Here is a 17,535-nt window from a genome sequence, read left to right as displayed (position 1 = left end):
AGGCTCTGAGCCATCAGCCCAGAGCCTGACGCAGGGCTCGAACTCCCAGACCGTGAGATCGTGACCTGGCTGAAGTCGGACGCTTAACCGACTGCGCCACCCAGGCGCCCCAAGCCTGCCTTTTAGACTGAAGCTTCAGAACACGAAAACAGGCCTCGTCACATGAAGGCTGGGAGTGTATTTCTGCCTTCTGTTGTGCAGTGCCCGGGGTTGATGGCCTGCCAGGGAGTGTCCGATTATTTGGGACCTGTGGGGCCCAGAAACACAATCCCCTCTGGCCACCAGAGCTAGGCAGGCCTCCTGTGTGGGCTGTGGGTGCCTGTTGGCTGTGGCAGGGCAGGCCAAGCCAGTAGTCTGTAGAGGTGGGGATGGGGCACTCCCACCTTAGATAGTAGGCTGGGGGGTGTATAAAACTGGTGCTTGCTAAAGCTGGCACCAACAAGGCAGAAGGAGAACACAAAAATGGCACCCACAAGCGCTTCCATCTCCCGAGAGAGTCCCAACAAGTTCCTGCCTCTCCTCAGATGCTTTAAGATTAACAAGTGAGGGACACCTCGGGGCTCAGTTGGTTGAGTGTCCAACTCTTGATTTTGGCTCACGTCATGATCTTGTGGTTCATGGGATTGAGCCCTGCCTAGGGCTCTGTGCTGGTAGTGTGGAGCCTGCTTGGTATTCTGTCTCTCTTCTCTCTCTCTGCCCTTCTCCCCCGCTCACACTCCCCATCTCTCCCAAAATGAATAAAGAAGCTCAAAAAACAAAAGATTAACAAGTGAGTCTCCTTTGCATATGCTAGGTGCCTTTCAAATTATTGCTTTTGCGCTAGGCCCCAGGGTCTGTGGGCCCTTTAAGAGTGGATTATTTAAAAAAAACTTTTTTTAATGTTTATTTATTTTTGAGAGACAGAGAGAGACACAGCATAAGTGGGGTAGGGGCAGAGAGAGAGGAGACACAGAATGCGAAGCAGGCTCCAGGCTCTGAGCTGTCAGCACAGAGCCCAACACAGGGCTCAAACTCACAAGCCGTGAGATCATGACCTGAGCCGAAGTCAGATGCTTAACCGACTGAGCCACCCAGGCACTCCAAGAGTGGATTTAAAAAAAAAATATTTATTTATTTTTTAAATTTACATCGAAGTTAGTTAGCATACAGTGCAACAATGATTTCAGGAGCAAATTCCTTAATGCCCCTTACCCATTTAGCCCATCTCGCCTCCCACAAGCCCTCCAGCAATCCTCTGTTTGTTCTCTATATTTAAGAGTCTCTTATGTTTTGTCCCCCTTCCTGTTTTTATATTATTTTTGCTTCCCTTCCCTCATGTTCATCTGTTTTGTAGCTTAAATTCCTCACATGAGTGAAGTCATATGATACTTGTCTTTCTCTGACTGATTTCGCTTAGCATAATATTCTCTGGTTCCATCCACATAGTTGCAAATGGCAAGATTTCACTCTTTTTGATTGTTCTGTTTGTTATGGAACCAGGCTGGAATGCCAGCGGAAAAACCAAGCGTCACTCGGAGATCTTGGTGGATTGGAGTTTTATTTAACACCAAATGCAAGTGGGGAGGGTAATCTATAGTCGTCAGCTTCCATATTTGTGGGGGTTTTCACGCAGGAAGCAAACAAAGGAAGAAGAAGCCGGAGGAGGGGTCTCTAAGCTCTAAGTCTCTAAGACTCTAAGACCAGAGTCTGTTTTTGCCCCATAGGCCATCTTTGGCGTACTGTGTTCACTTCTCCAACATGTTGATTGCTTCATTCTTTTAATACTCCATTGTCTATATACCACATCTTCTTTTTTTTTTTAATATTAAATTTATTGTCAAATTGGTTTCCATACAACACCCAGTGCTCTTCCCAACAGGTGCCCTCCTCAATACTCACCACCCACCCTCCCCTCCCTCCCTCCCACCCCCCATCAACCCTCAGTTTGTGCTCAGTTTTTAAGAGTCTCTTATGTTTTGGCTCCCTCCCTCTCTAACCTCTTTTTTTTTTTTTTCCTTCCCCTCCTCCATGGTCTTCTGTTAAGTTTCTCAGGATCCACATAAGAGTGAAAACATATGGTATCTGCCTTTCTCTGTATGACTACTTTCACTTAGGATAACACTCTCCAGTTCCATCCACGTTGCTACAAAAGGCCATATTTCATTCTTTCTCATTGCCAAGTAGTATTCCATTATATATAAAAACCACAACTTCTTTATCCATTCGTCAGTTGATGGACATTTAGGCTCTTTCCATAATTTGGCTATTGGTGAAAGTGCTGCTATAAACATTGGGGTGCAAGTGCCCCTATGCATCAGCACTCCTGTATCCCTTGGGTAAATTCCTAGCAGTGCTATTGCTGGGTCATAGGGTAGATCTATTTTTAATTTTTTGAGGAACCTCCACACTCTTTTCCAGAGTGGCTGCACCACTCTGCATTCCCACTAGCAGTGCAGGAGGGTTCCCGTTTCTCCACATCCTCGCCAGCATCTGTAGTCTCCTGATTTGTTCATTTTAGCCACTCTGACTGGCGTGAGGTGGTATCTCAGTGTGGTTTTGATTTCACATCTTCTTTATCCATTCATCCATCGATGGACATTTGGGCTCTTTCCATACTTTGGCTATTGTTGATAGTACTGTTATAAACATGGGGGTGCCTGTGTCCCTTCGAAACAGCACACCTGTATCCCGTGGATAAATGCCTAGTAGTGCAATTGCTGGGTTGTAGGGTAGTTCTATTTTTAGTTTTTTGAGGAACATCCATACTGTTTTCCAGAGTGGCTGCACCAGCTTCCATTCCCAAGTTTGATAAGTTCTTTATAGATTTTGGATACTAACCCTTTATCTGATATGTTGTTTGCAAATATCTTTTCCCATTCCATCGGTTGCCTTTTAGTTTTGCTGATTGTTTCCTTCGCTGTGCAGAAGCTTTTTATCTTGATGATGTCCCAATAGTTCATTTTTGCTTTTGTTTCCTTTGCCTCTGGAGATGTGTCAAGTAAGAAGTTGCTGTGGCCAAGGTCAAAGAGGTTTTTGCCTGCTTTCTCCTCGAGGATTCTGATGGCTTCCTGACTTACATTTAGGTCTTTATCCATTTTGAGTTTATTTTTATGTATGGTGTAAGAAAGTGGTCCAAGTTCCTGACTTACATTTAGGTCTTTATCCATTTTGAGTTTATTTTTATGTATGGTGTAAGAAAGTGGTACAAGTTCATTCTTCTGCATGTTGCTGTCCAGTTTTCACTGTTTGCTGAGGAGACTGTCTTCATTCCATTGACTATTCTTTCCTGCTTTGTCAAAGTTTAGTTGGCCATATGCTTGTGGGTCCATTTCTGGGTTCTCTATTCTGTTCCATTGATCTGTGTGTCCGTTTTTGTGCCAGTACCATACTGTCTTGATGATTACAGCTTTGTAATACAGTTTGAAGTCTGGGATTGTGATGCGTCCAGCTTTGATTTTCTTTTTCAGGATTGCTTTGGCTATTCGGGGTCTTTTCTGGTTCCATACAAATTTTAGGACTGTTTGTTTAGTTCTATGAAGACTACTGGTGTTATTTTGGTAGGGATTGCAAGAGTGGATTTCTTGTTACCTGTAGCCCTATGGTTCTCCTGGAATTAAGCCCCTTGATTGTCAAGATCAAACACTTTGGGGGGCTTGTTTCTCTGGTGTAGTTCTTTAGGGTTGGGGTGCCTAATATGGGACACAAATCCCTTGGTCATTGGGAACAAAATCTGTATTATGATGAGACTATAGGTGTAACAGAATAAATGTCTACCTGCGGTAGTTTTTTTGCAGGACTAATTCGGAATTATGAGTTGAGAAGTTTTTAAGCATATCAGAATAGACAGAATGGTAGGGACCCATTGCATGGTCCTCAGGTGTCTAGGAGTTCAGAAAAAGTCAATAGGATGTCACAGGCTGTAAGGGCAGGAAGCTAATTGTATTTGGGTCCAAGGTAAAGTCGTACTGGGAACTAGAAAGCTGGCAGAACTCTCATTCTGGGCTGTGCAGTCTGATCTCTACCATCCATGATCTCTCATCATCCACGTTAGCCTGCTGTGTAGAGTCCCTCCACCTGCACCTGCTCACGTCCCGTCTCCTCTGCTTCTTTTTCTTGCACACTGCTGCCAACCCCAGTGTTATAATCTTTCAGCTCCAGGACCTGTTACTTATAGTTTCCATATTTTAGGTCCAATTTTCAGGAGAGGAAATCTGATCGGATTAAGTTCTCTGTGCAGGTGATACTACTGACAGCATAGGGTGCTGGTAGGCTAGTTGATTGGCTGCTTCGGGTCAGATGTCCATGTCACGTCCAATCATGAACGAGTGTGCGTGAAGGAGCAGGGGTGCCAGCAGGCTCCCGGGAGTTGACTTCCTGCTCTTGGTGCTTCCTCTGGAGGACTATGGACAATACAGGCCAGGAAACTATTATAATAAGGAGAAATTGGCGTGGGCTTACTATCTACTGTATGGAATATAATTTTTCCCCCAATTTTATGAAAATTCTCAAATACACAGAAAGGTAGAAATTGCAGAAAAAAGGATACACTGATAACCACTTTTCTATTCAACAAATGTTTAAAAGTTTCCTGTAGTTGCTTTATCTGTATATTTTATTTAGCCAATGCTGAATATTAGAGAGTTAACGTTTACTTTTTTGCTAATATAAACTTTTTTTAATGTTTATTCATTTCTGAGAGAGAGAGAGAGAGACAGAGTGTGAGTGGGGTAGGGGCAGAGAGAGAGGGAGACACAGAATCTGAAGCAGGCTCCAGGCTCTGAGCTGTCAGTACTGAGCCTGACAGGGGCCTGGAACCCATGAACCGTGAGATCATGACCTGAGTCAAAGTCAGATGCTCAACTGACTGAGCCACCCAGGCGCCCTACTTTTTTGCTAATATAAATTCTACTTTAAATGAGTGTGTGTGTGTTGACCACATTAACATAACCTAAGCTAAATTCTGGAAGTAAAATTCGCGGCTCAAATACTAGAAACACCTAATTTTGATACAGGCTGTGAGAGTGCCTCCAGATGCTTTGCACCAGTTTTTTTCCCCCTCAGTGGTTTGTGATTGTCCATTTCCCCATAACTTCACCAGCACTAAGCACGGTCGGTTTTTTAAATTTCTGCCATTCGGGTATATATTTTATTTTCTATTGTGGGAGTAAAGTACTAGAAAATGTTTTCAAGTTAGCTTGTACACATACTTTATATAGCTTTCCCTTCCTCTTCTGTTTGGTGTGTTTATCTCTTACTGCTGGGTTTATAGGAACTTTTGTATATTTATTTGTTATAAATATTGCTTCTTTTTGGGCATTTGTCTTATGTTGAGGGTTTTTATTTTTATTTTTTTTTTAACGTTTATTTATTTTTTGGGGACAGAGAGAGACAGAGCATGAACGGGCGAGGGGCAGAGAGAGAGGGAGACACAGAATCGGAAACAGGCTCCAGGCTCTGAGCCATCAGCCCAGAGCCCGACGCGGGGCTCGAACTCACGGACCGCGAGATCATGACCTGGCTGAAGTCGGACGCTTAACCGACTGCGCCACCCAGGCGCCCCATGTTGAGGGTTTTTTTGGGGGGGGTCATAAACAAAGTTATTAAGATCAGTTAATATTTATTTGGCAACCAAATCCTCCATGAGGACCATTGTGGCTTAGATTATTGTAAAAATGTCTTTTTTTTCCCCTTTATTTTGAGGGAAAGCGTGCACAAGCAGAGTAGGGACAGAGAGAGGAGAGAGAGAGAGAGAGAGAGAGAGAGAGAATGCCAACCAGGCTCCGTACTGTCAGCGCAAGCCCTACGTGGGGCTCGAACTCTCGAACTGTGAGATCATGACCTGGGCCGAAGTCAAGCGTTGGGCACCACCCAGGTGCCCCATAGAGACGGTTTTGATAGAAAGGTTGAAAGCTGCTTACTGCTCTGGAGTGAATGCTGCTCCAGCCCCGAGTGCATTTGGAGAGGAAGCAGCCCTCTGGGGCACCTGACCTCTCGAGGACTGTGGTGGTTTCTAGTTGGGGGTGGAACTGGGTGTCCAGACACCAAGCAGCTACAAAGATAAATGACTGAATTGTGATACCAGGTAATCGTTGAAGCCACTGTGAGCCACAAGTGCAAGCCACGTATGCAATTCCATTTTTCAGTAGCTACATTGAGAAAAAGGTGAAATGAATTTCAGTCTGTCTTATTTAAGGTATTTTTCTAAGTGCTGATGTTTCAGCAAGTAATTCATACAAAGTATTACTGGTGAAAGCGTTTACGTTCTTTCCTGGGAGGCACAGACTTCGAAACCCAGCGTGTCTTCTGTGCCGGCAGCGGGGGGGGGCCCCCGTGGCCCCGGCCGCTTTCCCCGCCCGCGTGGCCGGGGCGGGTTGCGGCCCCAGTGGGACCTGGGGGAGTCGAGACAGCCCGTCTCCAGAAGGCTCCAGAAGGGGTCTTCCGCCCCTTTCTTGGCCTCACCTGCCGCGCCGGCTCGTCCGAGAGGCACTTCCAACTCCGTCTGGAAAAGGCGAGTCGCGTTGTGCGGGCGGGTGCGCTTCCTGAGACGCGTCTTGTGTTCTCGTCCGCGGAAGGTCTTTTCCGTAAGAGCAGCCGGAGCACTTGGGCCTTTGGTCAGAAGCCAGCCGGCAGCCCTCGTCCTTGCGCTTGCGCTTTGCCCGGCCTTCGAGCCTCGCCGAGGCCTGAGCTCCTGGGCGTCCGCGCCCGTCCTCTGCTCTCGGCCGAATTCCCCGCGTGCGGGCGCAGGACGCGGGGTCTTAGCCGAGGGAGGGCTCTGCGGCCCACGCGGCCCCGGAGGCCCCGTGGAGCTCCCACCCCCGCGGGCGTCAGCCCGGCCAGAGGCGGGCGAAGGTTTCAGGCGGGCGAGTCACTCCGGAGGGTTGTGGTAGTTTCTCAGGCTGCACAGGGCAAAGAAAGAGCGCTCTCGGTCTGAAAAATATTTCTCTGAAGCGTGTCGTACGTGCAGCGAGAGCAGCAGCCATTCGGGCACCGAGTGGACGCGCGCTGTAAACCCTGCCGCGGGCCTGTCCCTTCTAGACCGAGGCTGCAAGCAGGGCTTCCTTTCTGGTTGAATAAATCACCACATACCGCAAACATTGTGATACTGGCAGTGGGACGAGGAGTTTAGGGCCAGTGGCTGGCCCCGTGGGATCATCTGCACGAACGTTACTTGGCCTCTTAACTTCCTGCCTTGCAGCTCTGGAGAGAGCGAGAGAGCGAGCACACGTCTGTAAGGAAGAGAAGGAAGTCTTTTCTGGAGAGCGCGAGCGCGAGAGTGTGTCTGCGAAGAAGAGAAGTCTTTATGCAGGGACGGCCTCCTTCAAACTCTGGCTTGTGGCGGATGGTCTAGGGCGACGGCTCTGTTAATAGAACTTTCTGCGAAGAGGGAAATGTTCCACTTAGGCTCTTGCTGTCCAGGCCGGTGGCCCCTGTCACAGGTGGCTGTTGAATACTTGAGATGTGACCTGATTTTTAAAACTTATTTAAGTTCAATTAATTTAAATAGCAGCATGTGGCTAGAGTCGACCGTATTAGTGCAGGTCGAGAGCATTGAGGGCTTAGTAAAACTGTATATATACATAATATGTAAATTTTACATTAGTTCTAAAAGATTTTAATATTGCAGAAGAATACGGAGTGAAGTCTACTGTATAAATCCTGCGCCCTTTCCAGAAGTTGAGCAGAGGTCGTTTTAGTTGTTTCGCCTGCGTTTTTCAACCAAGGCCTTTGCATAATATACCTTGTAACAAGATAGGAGCCCCTCTCAGTCGCCCTTTGTGTGTATCGAGGGCTCAGCTCAAGTGAGCGTTGCGCGAGGGCTTTGAAGCCTGGATAGCACTTCTGTGGCATTAACAGGATTTTCAGGTCAATTGGAGGCAAGCCGCGCTCTTCCCTTCCATCGCTTGGGCCCAAGCCCCACAGAAGGGGGGCTTTGTGGCGGTGTGGGGCACTCCCTGGACTCAGAGTGGGAACTGTAGGAGTTAGGAGGGGGAGCGGGGGGAGACCCAGTAGGGACGATAACGTCTCGGAGCCCATCCTTGGCTTCGACTGTTCTAGCCCCGCTCCCACAAAGCAGCTCACGTGGGCGCCGCGGTGAAATAACGCCACGTCTGAGACCAGCGCGTCCCACTGCATGTTCTGCCTACTTGCAAGCTAGTGATTCAGCGTGTTGCTCTTTCCTGAACGCTGGCAGAGGACACGAGACCCACGGGTCAGAGACAGAGAGCTTTCTTAATCATAGCAGGGCAGGCGGTATGAGCTTCCTGCTTACGCATTTGTCCCCTTGCCGTGGGGGTGGATGTGCACATCCCAGGTGCGTGCCTGCACATTCAGTGAGCGTGTTCCAGTGGGGGAACGTGGAGCTTGGGGAAGCCACTGTTTAAGCAAGCCTGCTGTGTGTCTTCAAGGGACGCATTTTCCTCCCCTTGAGGTGGTGGCTCACTGCCTAGGAACTCCGGAAACGGTCGGGCGAGGAACAGCCACGCCGCACGTTCTTGGCACGCCTGGCGAGGCTGCAAGTGCTCGCAGAGAAGTGCCCCCACCGCTTCATGCTCTGCTTTGTCCACACGCCCCTTCGGGACCCTCTAAAATGGGAAATACGTTGCTGCTGACATTTGCACCGCATTTTTAAGAGCTTCTCGTTTAGAGGAAACCCAGAGAGGGTTGTTGATTTGTTTTTAAAGTGTATAGAGTAGAAATTGTAAGGACAGTTTGTGGACGGGATGCAACTTGCGTTTGATATTCTAAGTGGCGTTGGAAGATCTCAAGGCTGGAAGAAAAATGGAGCGTAGTCCAGCTGCCTATCCGATATTTGGTGCTAAGTGATTACCTGCCTCTGTTCAGACACCCCCAGTTCCAAGGCTTTTCCACTTGCCTGATCACTGGGGCTGCCTTTTCCTGAGTAACATTAAGCAAGTGTCAGGATGACGAAGCGGTGGCAATCGGTACGGTGGCCTCAGAGCGCAGTGCTGGGTTGTCTGCGGGAAATCCCACTCTACAGCATGTGAACGTGGTATTTCTTCCAGCCTAATAGTATCCCCAACTCGACCGCATTTCTCCTTTCAGTAACTGCCACATTTTCCCTTAAATCTCAATGAAATTGTCTATTGTGTCTCTAATTCCTTTGTCCCCGTCCATATTCTTTATATTATGGAAAAGTTTCAAATCATATTAAAGTTGGGAGAATAGTACAGTGAAAACTTGTGTACCCCTTTTAATAATTTAATATTATTTTTATAATATATTATATTATATATTATATTATAATTTATTATCATAATTATAAATGTATATGTTATAATTTATTGATTTATTGATAATATGAACAGTCAACTAACACATATTTTTATGTGATGCATATTAAATACTGTGTTCTTGCAATAAAGTAAGCTAGAGAAGAGATGTTAAGAAAATCATAAGAGAAATATATTTATAGTACTGTACTGTAAAAAATCTGCATATAAGTGGACACGCATAGTTCAAACCCTTGTTCAGGGGTCAACTGTATTTTATTTATTTTTTTAATGTTTATTTTTTAATGTTTATTTTTGACAGAGAGAGATAGAGCGTGAGCAGGGGACAGACAGAGAGAGAGGGAGACACAGAATCTGAAGCAGGCTCCAGGCTCTGAGCTGTCAGCACAGAGCCCGACACAGGGCTCAAACTCCTGAGCTGAAGTCGGATGCTTAACTGACTGAGCCACCCAGGCGCCCCCAAGGATCAACTGTATTTTAAAAATATAGAACTGTGATACCACCATCATGTATAAAACATTAACAGAATTCCTTGCTATCATCACATAATGCCTTTAGATATCCAGTCAGCATTCAGAATTTACCTGATTACCTAAAAACTTTTTTATACTTGGTTTGAGGGTCCAAGTAAGGCCCACACGTTATATTTATAGTTGATATAGCCTTCTTTCAATCTATAGGTTTCACCATCCCTCTTTTTTTTTTTTTTTTTTTTAATTTTCTTGCAGTTTCCTTGTTGAAGAACACAGTCATTTGTCCTGTGAAATTTCCTACATTCTGGATTTTGCTGCATGTATCCATGTGGCGTCCTTTAACGTACTTGTTTCCCTGTCCCTCCATTTCTAGAACCGGTAGTTAGATCTAGAGGCTCATTTCTCTTAAACGCAGGCAGGCTTTCTTCCATACCAGTATGTCAGAACTGCTCTTCTCACTGTCCCCACCCCCATTCATCTTGCTAACCCCAGTGGCCAGCCCTCAGTTTCGATGTCACCTGGCACCTAATATATGCTCAAATGCTGATGGTGGTAGCAGTTAGTATTTTCCCCCATCTTCCTCAAATAAGTACTATCTCTGTTCTTCACATTAAGTGACTTGCCTAAAACAGTGGTCAAATGGGGGTTCACATAGGAGCCTTTTGCCTCACGACACCCTACCACTTTACTACTGTGATTTCTTTTTAATGTTTATCTTTGCGAGAGAGAGAGAGAGAGAGAGAGAGAGAGCGAGCGCGAGCGAGCATGAGCAGGGGAAGGGCAGAGAGAGAGGGAGACAGAATCCGAAGCAGGCTCCGGGCTCCGAGCTGTCAGCACAGAACCAGACGCGGGGCCGGAACTCACGGACAGCAAGATCACGACCTGAGCCGCGGTCGGATGCTTGACCGACTGAGCCACCCCAGGTGCCCTGCGCTACTGTAATGTTTGTTTCAGCGTGTGAACTAATGGTAACTGCCTGACACCTGGCAGTGCGCCAGGCATAATATTAATGCCGACACTGGAGTTGAGAATTCAGGGGCTCCTACACAGAGATACAACGTTTTCAATGAATACAGCTATCAAAATGTGTGACTATTCTTAAGTATTTTAGAACAGGGTGCTGTATAATTTTAAAAATTTCATTCTGGGTTGGGAATGAAAAACTGTTCCATTAAGTTAACTGGAAGCCTTTCTTACTTTCTTTCTCTTTAGTGGACTCATCGGGCGAAGCTGGGCTATGTTGTTTGCCAGTGGAGGCTTCAGGGTGAAACTCTATGATATTGAACAACAGCAGGTAACAGATGCCTTGGAAAACATCAGGTACGTCAGCTGGCACCTTCTGGGAGGACTTGACACGGCTCTTTTGCTCTCAGGAGGTCTTGGTTATCATATTCTCAAGGCTTCAAACACTTGTGATTTTATTCTTCCCTTTGGTGGAGGTTCCAGTGCCTTGGAGCTGGTAAAGAGACCCGCGGTGGCTGAGACGTAAATTAAGACCGAAGAAGGAGCTCAGATGGTGAGGAAAGGACCCTTAGGGTTGTAAAGATGTGTGATGGGAGTGGAGTCGCTGAACAGGCATCTGAGGCTTCCAGCCGGAGTGAGTGAGTGAGCTTACCTCGCTGTGTCCCACGGGGCTGGACGTCTGGGTCTCCCTGTGGTCCCCGGGCAGACAGCGGTGGCTCACAGCACGCGGTAGCCGGAGCTGTGTGGGCATTGCGTTTTAGGAACAGGAGGTCCCGAGGTGTGTTTCGACCTATTGATCTAATGATGCCAGGACTCAAATGAACCGTGACAGCTGTGATAGTTAAAGGCCTCAGTAGGTGAACTTACATAGGCTGAGTGCTAAGCTTGGGGGAGGGCTAAGTTTTGGGAATAATCACAGGGGGCAGGATAAAAACAGGAACCAAAGGAAAAAGGCCAAGAATGAGGGAGGTCAAAGATAGAGGCTCCAAACGAATACAGTGTTCCGGAAGATGAAAGGGCCTTTTTCGTGACCTCTTCACCCAACACGACCATCACTGAACACAGCTTTGACCGTCTCACACATGGTGTCGTTTAGGCAGGTCTTCTCCTTGGAGGATATCCGCGAACGTGCAACCTGAAGTTGTAGTCGTGTAACAAGACTGTGCTTGCTTTATAGTTTATTTTTTGGAAAGACTAATATACATGGCTATTTAATATTATTGGTGCCTGATTAGATTGAACTTTTTTTTTTTCAACGTTTATTTATTTTTGGGACAGAGAGAGACAGAGCATGAATGGGCGAGGTGCAGAGAGAGAGGGAGACACAGAATCGGAAACAGGCTCCAGGCTCTGAGCCATCAGCCCAGAGCCCGACGCGGGGCTCGAACTCACGGACCGCGAGATCGTGACCTGGCTGAAGTCGGACGCTTAACCAACTGCGCCACCCAGGCGCCCCTAGATTGAACTTTTAAAAGCCAGTTTGTAAGAGTTTTGCATCAAAAAAACCAAAATAATTTATTGCTATTAGCAGCCTTATGAAAGAAAAGCACATCTGAATTCTTGCATCTCTAAAACTTAAGTGTACACACGGTCCTTTTGTCAATAGCAGTAGCTTTGTTTTTGTAGCCCATCTACACATGACTCTGAGTTCACTTAAATATGCAGAACTGGTTGTACTTCTTTGGCAGGAAGTAGAGATCTCAGGGTATCTTGTGACTGACTACCTTTTTCTTCTGGAATTATTACTAGCAAATAGTAGCAGGAAAATCAGGTTGAATGGTGTCATGTTGCCCTCCGAGGGAAGACTACATTTTTGGTCTTATCACCTAAGTAAAGCCAGCTGCTTCCCTTACTTACGCAAGATTTTCAGATGCTCCTTTCCTGGACACAGAGACCAGGTTAAGAGCATTGAGTCCAAACCTTATTTTTGCATATACCTTGGTCAGTAGAAGAGTTGTGAGTTTCAGTGCTTTTTCAGTCAAAAAAGAATTACTGCTGCTGCTTTCAGTAAGTCAACCGTGTCACTCAGCACACAGAGACTGTTAGCTCACGTCAACAGCACTGGGTGTTTGGCTGTGGTCCTAGTACGTTCAGGAACCGAGACTAGAACGTCCCTGACCACGTCTGAGGCACAAGTGTAAGGAGAGCCAACTTGATCCTTTTCGTCAACAAGTATAAACAATGCATCTTCCTGACTGGGTTGAGTTGACTGATGGGTCAAAATGGTTTGTGCCCACCATGCCCCCTTTTATGCCACTGGTTTATGTTCTTCATTCATCACACTAGGTTGTGAGCTCCATGGGGACTGAAACTATGCAGTATACTCACAGTGCCTTCATTATTGAAGTGGTTTGTGATCTCTGCTAGCCATGACGGCCGCAGAAGGAAGCCACATGCACACCTCTTGACCCCAGAGCCGGGCACCAGCTCAGTAATTGTTTTAAGTGAGTCATGGGAGCCTTTTCTAGAGTCTCAGAAAGTACTTCTTGCCGTGTCTTTGGTACACTCTCTCCCTACCATCTGTCCAACCCTTGCTGTTTGCCTCATTTCCCATAGTCCCATCCTTCCAAACATCTTATAGTAGGAAATACATGGTTGAAATCTTACTACTTCTGCATGAAAACTCTGTTAGACTTATTAGACACTAATCTTAAACGAGTAGAAATTGTACATCTTGATTCTGAAATTGTAAAAATTAACTTAAACTGGTGCAGTTGATTTATTTTTTAAAGTTACACATTAGAAGATGAGAGGAATTATCACGACTCATGCCATACCAAGAGATCATGGAGAATTAAAAAAAAATTAAAAAGATGTCACGCAAGACTAATTGTTTTCTAAGAGTGGTAAAATGAGAAACTTAAAACTTATTTAAATCTCAAAATAGAAAGGTAGCTTGACCTTAGAAAACCTCGTTAGCTGCTGCTTTACCACTTGGTTTTTGGTTTCCATTGTATGCCTGATGTTCGGCACGTGTTAGGTCTCAAGAATCTGAGACTGAATGTATTTTAAGAGAAAAACAATAATCAGGTAAAAGTTATAATATGGACTCCTAGATCAGGACATGACTTTTTGGAATTTGGATCCAGCATCATTTCCACGTAGTGACAGGCCATTCTCGCCATCACCAGACCAGGGCTAGCTGGCATGAGCCATATTGATATCTCAGGGACTGCCTCCACTCTGAGGCAGAGGACAAACTGCCTTGTTTTACATGAGTCCCAATCTGAAATCACTATCGTATTTTGATAAACTTTCTCTTTACAATTTCTGGATTGCCGTCTCTTTACTACCTGTAGATGGTCATTCTCGTATGCAAATCCCCCCAAAATGAATCTGCTTTCTACACAGATTAGGATTTTTTTTTTTTAATTTTTTTTTCAACGTTTATTTATTTTTGGGACAGAGAGAGACAGAGCATGAACGGGGGAGGGTCAGAGAGAGAGGGAGACACAGAATCGGAAACAGGCTCCAGGCTCTGAGCCATCAGCCCAGAGCCCGACGCGGGGCTCGAACTCACAGACCGCGAGATCGTGACCTGGCTGAAGTCGGACGCTTAACCGACTGCGCCACCCAGGCGCCCTTACACAGATTAGGATTTAATAAACCACCAGAAGTGATCCCCGAAAGCAGGTAGCTGCCCTGTACTCCTGCCTCCTGAGTAACTGAACTCCTTGTCTTTGAACTGAGGCATTTCTAATAACTGGGTTCCTGGGGATGTGTTTAAATTGCTACCCCGACCCCTACACTTGCTTAAATATCTTGAATTCAGTTTTGATCTGGGTTCCTCTGGATTGATCTGTTCTGGTTTGAAAGGAACTTTTAGTTTTCCTGTGTACCTTTTGGCTAGAATAGCTGAGTGTAATCACAAAATGCCCATGAACTGCTTCTGTCCCTGTCTGCACACCTCCTTGTATTGTGACTTTGCTGCTCCCACTGCCCGACTCTGGGTTTGGCCACAGACTTTCACTGGCCAGTGGGACAGAGAGCAAATGCGATGCGAGCAGAGGCCTGGAAAGCTCCTGTGCATTGAGAACTTACCCTCACTTGCTGCTGGGAACCCTTCCTGCCATCCTTCATCCTGTCGGTCAGTTCAGTCTGGCCCCCTAGAGACACGTGGCCCAGCTGTCAGCCGGCACTAGCCAACACCAGCACCGACCCCTAGATAGATGAGTGAAGCCATCCTCGACCAACAGCCCCTGGCTAACCTGCCACACGACTGCAGCGTCACGCACGAGCTGAGCTGACTGCAGCCAGCATTACTGGTTCCCAGGATTGTGACAGCAGATTGGTAGATTACCAACATACCAAACCTTGGCCAGGTCCCTGTGCTTAGATTGCTGTCCTCTACTGATTCTAGGTTCTGAGGGGTTCTGGTTTTGTCTTTTTACAGCTTTTACAAGGGAATTCTGCTTCTGTGGGAAGTGATGGAAAACTATCAGTCCCTTCGCTGTCTTAAGGGAACATACCGTGAATGAACTTCTTTTGGGAAACAGCGTGCCCATTTGTTTATGTATTGTCTATGTCTGTTTTCACTCTGCAACGAGTAGTTGCAACAGAGACCAGATGACCCACGAAGCCTAAAATATTTACTATCCTTTCACTCCCACCAAGGGAAATGGACCAGCAGTGTATGAGTAATAATTAACATGCCGTGAGATTTCAGGAGAAGTTGAGCAGGCCTAGCTGAACTGATAGCACATGCTCTATTATCAGGTGAGATTTGAACATAGATTTTGTAGGTAAAACTCCAAGGCTGGGGAAAATATGTGTCAGGCTGAAAAAAAACCAGTTATATTTCCGTCCATTGGCAACACATAGTTTGAAAACAGTAAAAAATTTGCTACAGAAGATGTAAGCAAACTAGGGATAAATATAAAAAGAATGTGAAATACATTCATGGAGAATTTTAAAAAAATGTTATTGAAGGACAGTTAATAAAAAGTAAATGGAGAGACACCTATCCGGGCAACAACCTGTCTTTGGTGGTTTAATTGAAACCCTCCTAGAAGTGGGGGACAGGGAGTGGGTTGACTAAACCCAACTGCATGGAAAAGTTCAGAAGGGATCTGAGGTCCTGATGCCAAAAGTTCACACCAGTGGGCTATGGGTTCAGCCAGGTCATTCAACTTGACTTATCTATGTGTTCACAGATCATGCTGTCACTTGGCTGTCATTCGGACAGTTCAAATGATTGCTTCATTTCAATGATTTATTTCCCTTCCCAAACAGAAGTCGTGTTGCTTTATCTGATTTGTAAAAGGTATATATGCTAATTGTACATTCAACACATTGGGGAGAAATAAGAATATTTCGACTGTCTCTGAATGGTAGGAATAAGAGTGAGTGTTGTTGAACATTTTGAGGACACACGCTGACACCTTGACCTGGCACGCTTCTGTGCATGTGGACACGCACGTGTTAACAGTGAAAGTAGGGCTGTGAAGGCCTATTTGGTATTGGGGGTGGACTCAAGAATGTTATGAATTCTGTTTTGTCTGGTCATCCGCCTGTGAGGTTTCCAACAGTGACAAACAAAGTACACGTGTTAAGTGAGCCAAGGCTTGATACTCAAGTGTAAACTTTGGTGAAATCAACACTACTTGAGGCTTACGTGGGTCCTCTGCTCCCCTGAGTATCTCCCCGCCCACCAAGTCCCAAAGTCACCACCAGCCTGAGGGAAGAGGACTTCAGGGTGCCCAGGCGAGGGGGGAGAAGTGGGTGCAGTGACAGGGCCAGTGGAGGCAATCAGAGCCCCAGCTGTCCTGCGGGGTGAATGGGGAGAGTTCTCTTTCTTTCTGTAGTACATTTAACTTACATACTCGCTGAGAGGTCTTCAAATTCAGGTGTGCAAGGGGGTTGGGCTGGTAACCCAGGGGAGAGAGTAAAGTAGCAAAGAGGTGGATCCTTCGGCAAATTGGACCTAGTCTTTGGTGGAAGGTATTCAGGACTTAAAAACACTGCGCTGTTGGGGCACCTGGGTGGCTCAGTCGGTTAAGCATCCGACTTCGGCTCAGGTCATGATCTTGCAGTTTGTGAGTTGAAGCCCCACGTCAGGCTCTGTGCTGACAGCTCAGAGCCTGGAGCCTGCTTCAGATTCTGTGTCTCCCTCTCTCTCTGCCCCTCCCCTGCTCATGCTCTCTCTCTGTCTCAAAAATAAATAAAAATATTAAAAAAATAAAAAAAAAAACCCCACTGTGCTGTCAAGCAAAAAAGGTCTGGGGCCACTCTTTAATAAATTTTTTTTGTATTCTATCCTTTTATTTCCCATTTCAAAAACATTAGGAATGATTTTTAGGGTCGACCTAGTATCCCACTGCGGAAGATGAGCTGTGCTGTTGGACATGTGTTCCTCCATTTTCATATTTGCAGTTAACTTAATACAAGAATTTTGTAGAGCTTCAACTTGATCTGCCCGCGTGTAGTTAGCATGGTCCCTGGGGCACTCAGGAAGTCCAAGGTGGGCCTCCGTGCCAGGGCGGCAGAGCCTGGTTAGAGGACAGGAAATGGCAGTGCCGTGTCTAAGTATCCATGTCTGCTCGTCTCCTTTCTTGGACTCTTCAGTTTGCCCGGAAAAGAATCTGCCAGTTTCCATCTGGCACTGTTGTTCCTGATCAAAGGAAAGTGCCCGGAGGTGCGCGTGTGTGTGTGTGTGTGTGTGTGTGTGTGTGTGTGTGGTGGGGGGGGGGGTTCTAAAGTATGTGCGCTTTATCTTAACTCCCTGCTTTCAGCAGCATGGCGTCTCTCTCTCTCTGCCTCTAACGTGTCTCGTGAGTTCTGCGAGTGGGGAGGGGAGGAGATTCATTAGCTCCCAGGCTGTTCTGACCTTCAGTACTCTTTGGCTCTTGCTCCTTTCTCAGCCATCTGTC

The 17,535-nt window shown here is 46.3% G+C and overlaps 1 protein-coding gene across 2 annotated transcripts in view; it reads left to right on the top strand.

Annotated features, from left to right (window-relative positions):
• Nucleotides 1-17,535, top strand: part of CRYL1 (crystallin lambda 1) — a 130,157-nt gene that overhangs the window by 6,133 nt on the left and 106,489 nt on the right. Inside the window, exon 2 of one of the 2 annotated variants that reach the window (XM_040447979.1) lies at nucleotides 10,916-11,023. The exons of the other annotated variant lie outside the window; for it this stretch is intronic. Coding sequence (XP_040303913.1) covers nucleotides 10,916-11,023 — 108 coding nt within the window. The remainder of the gene's footprint in view (nucleotides 1-10,915; nucleotides 11,024-17,535) is intronic. 2 annotated transcript variants of the gene reach the window in all.

This window comes from Herpailurus yagouaroundi, unplaced genomic scaffold, assembly GCF_014898765.1.
Source record: "Herpailurus yagouaroundi ecotype Mexico unplaced genomic scaffold, PumYag 197, whole genome shotgun sequence".
NCBI classification, from domain to species: Eukaryota; Metazoa; Chordata; class Mammalia; order Carnivora; family Felidae; genus Herpailurus; species Herpailurus yagouaroundi.
This window is presented reverse-complemented; position numbering and strand designations above follow the sequence as displayed.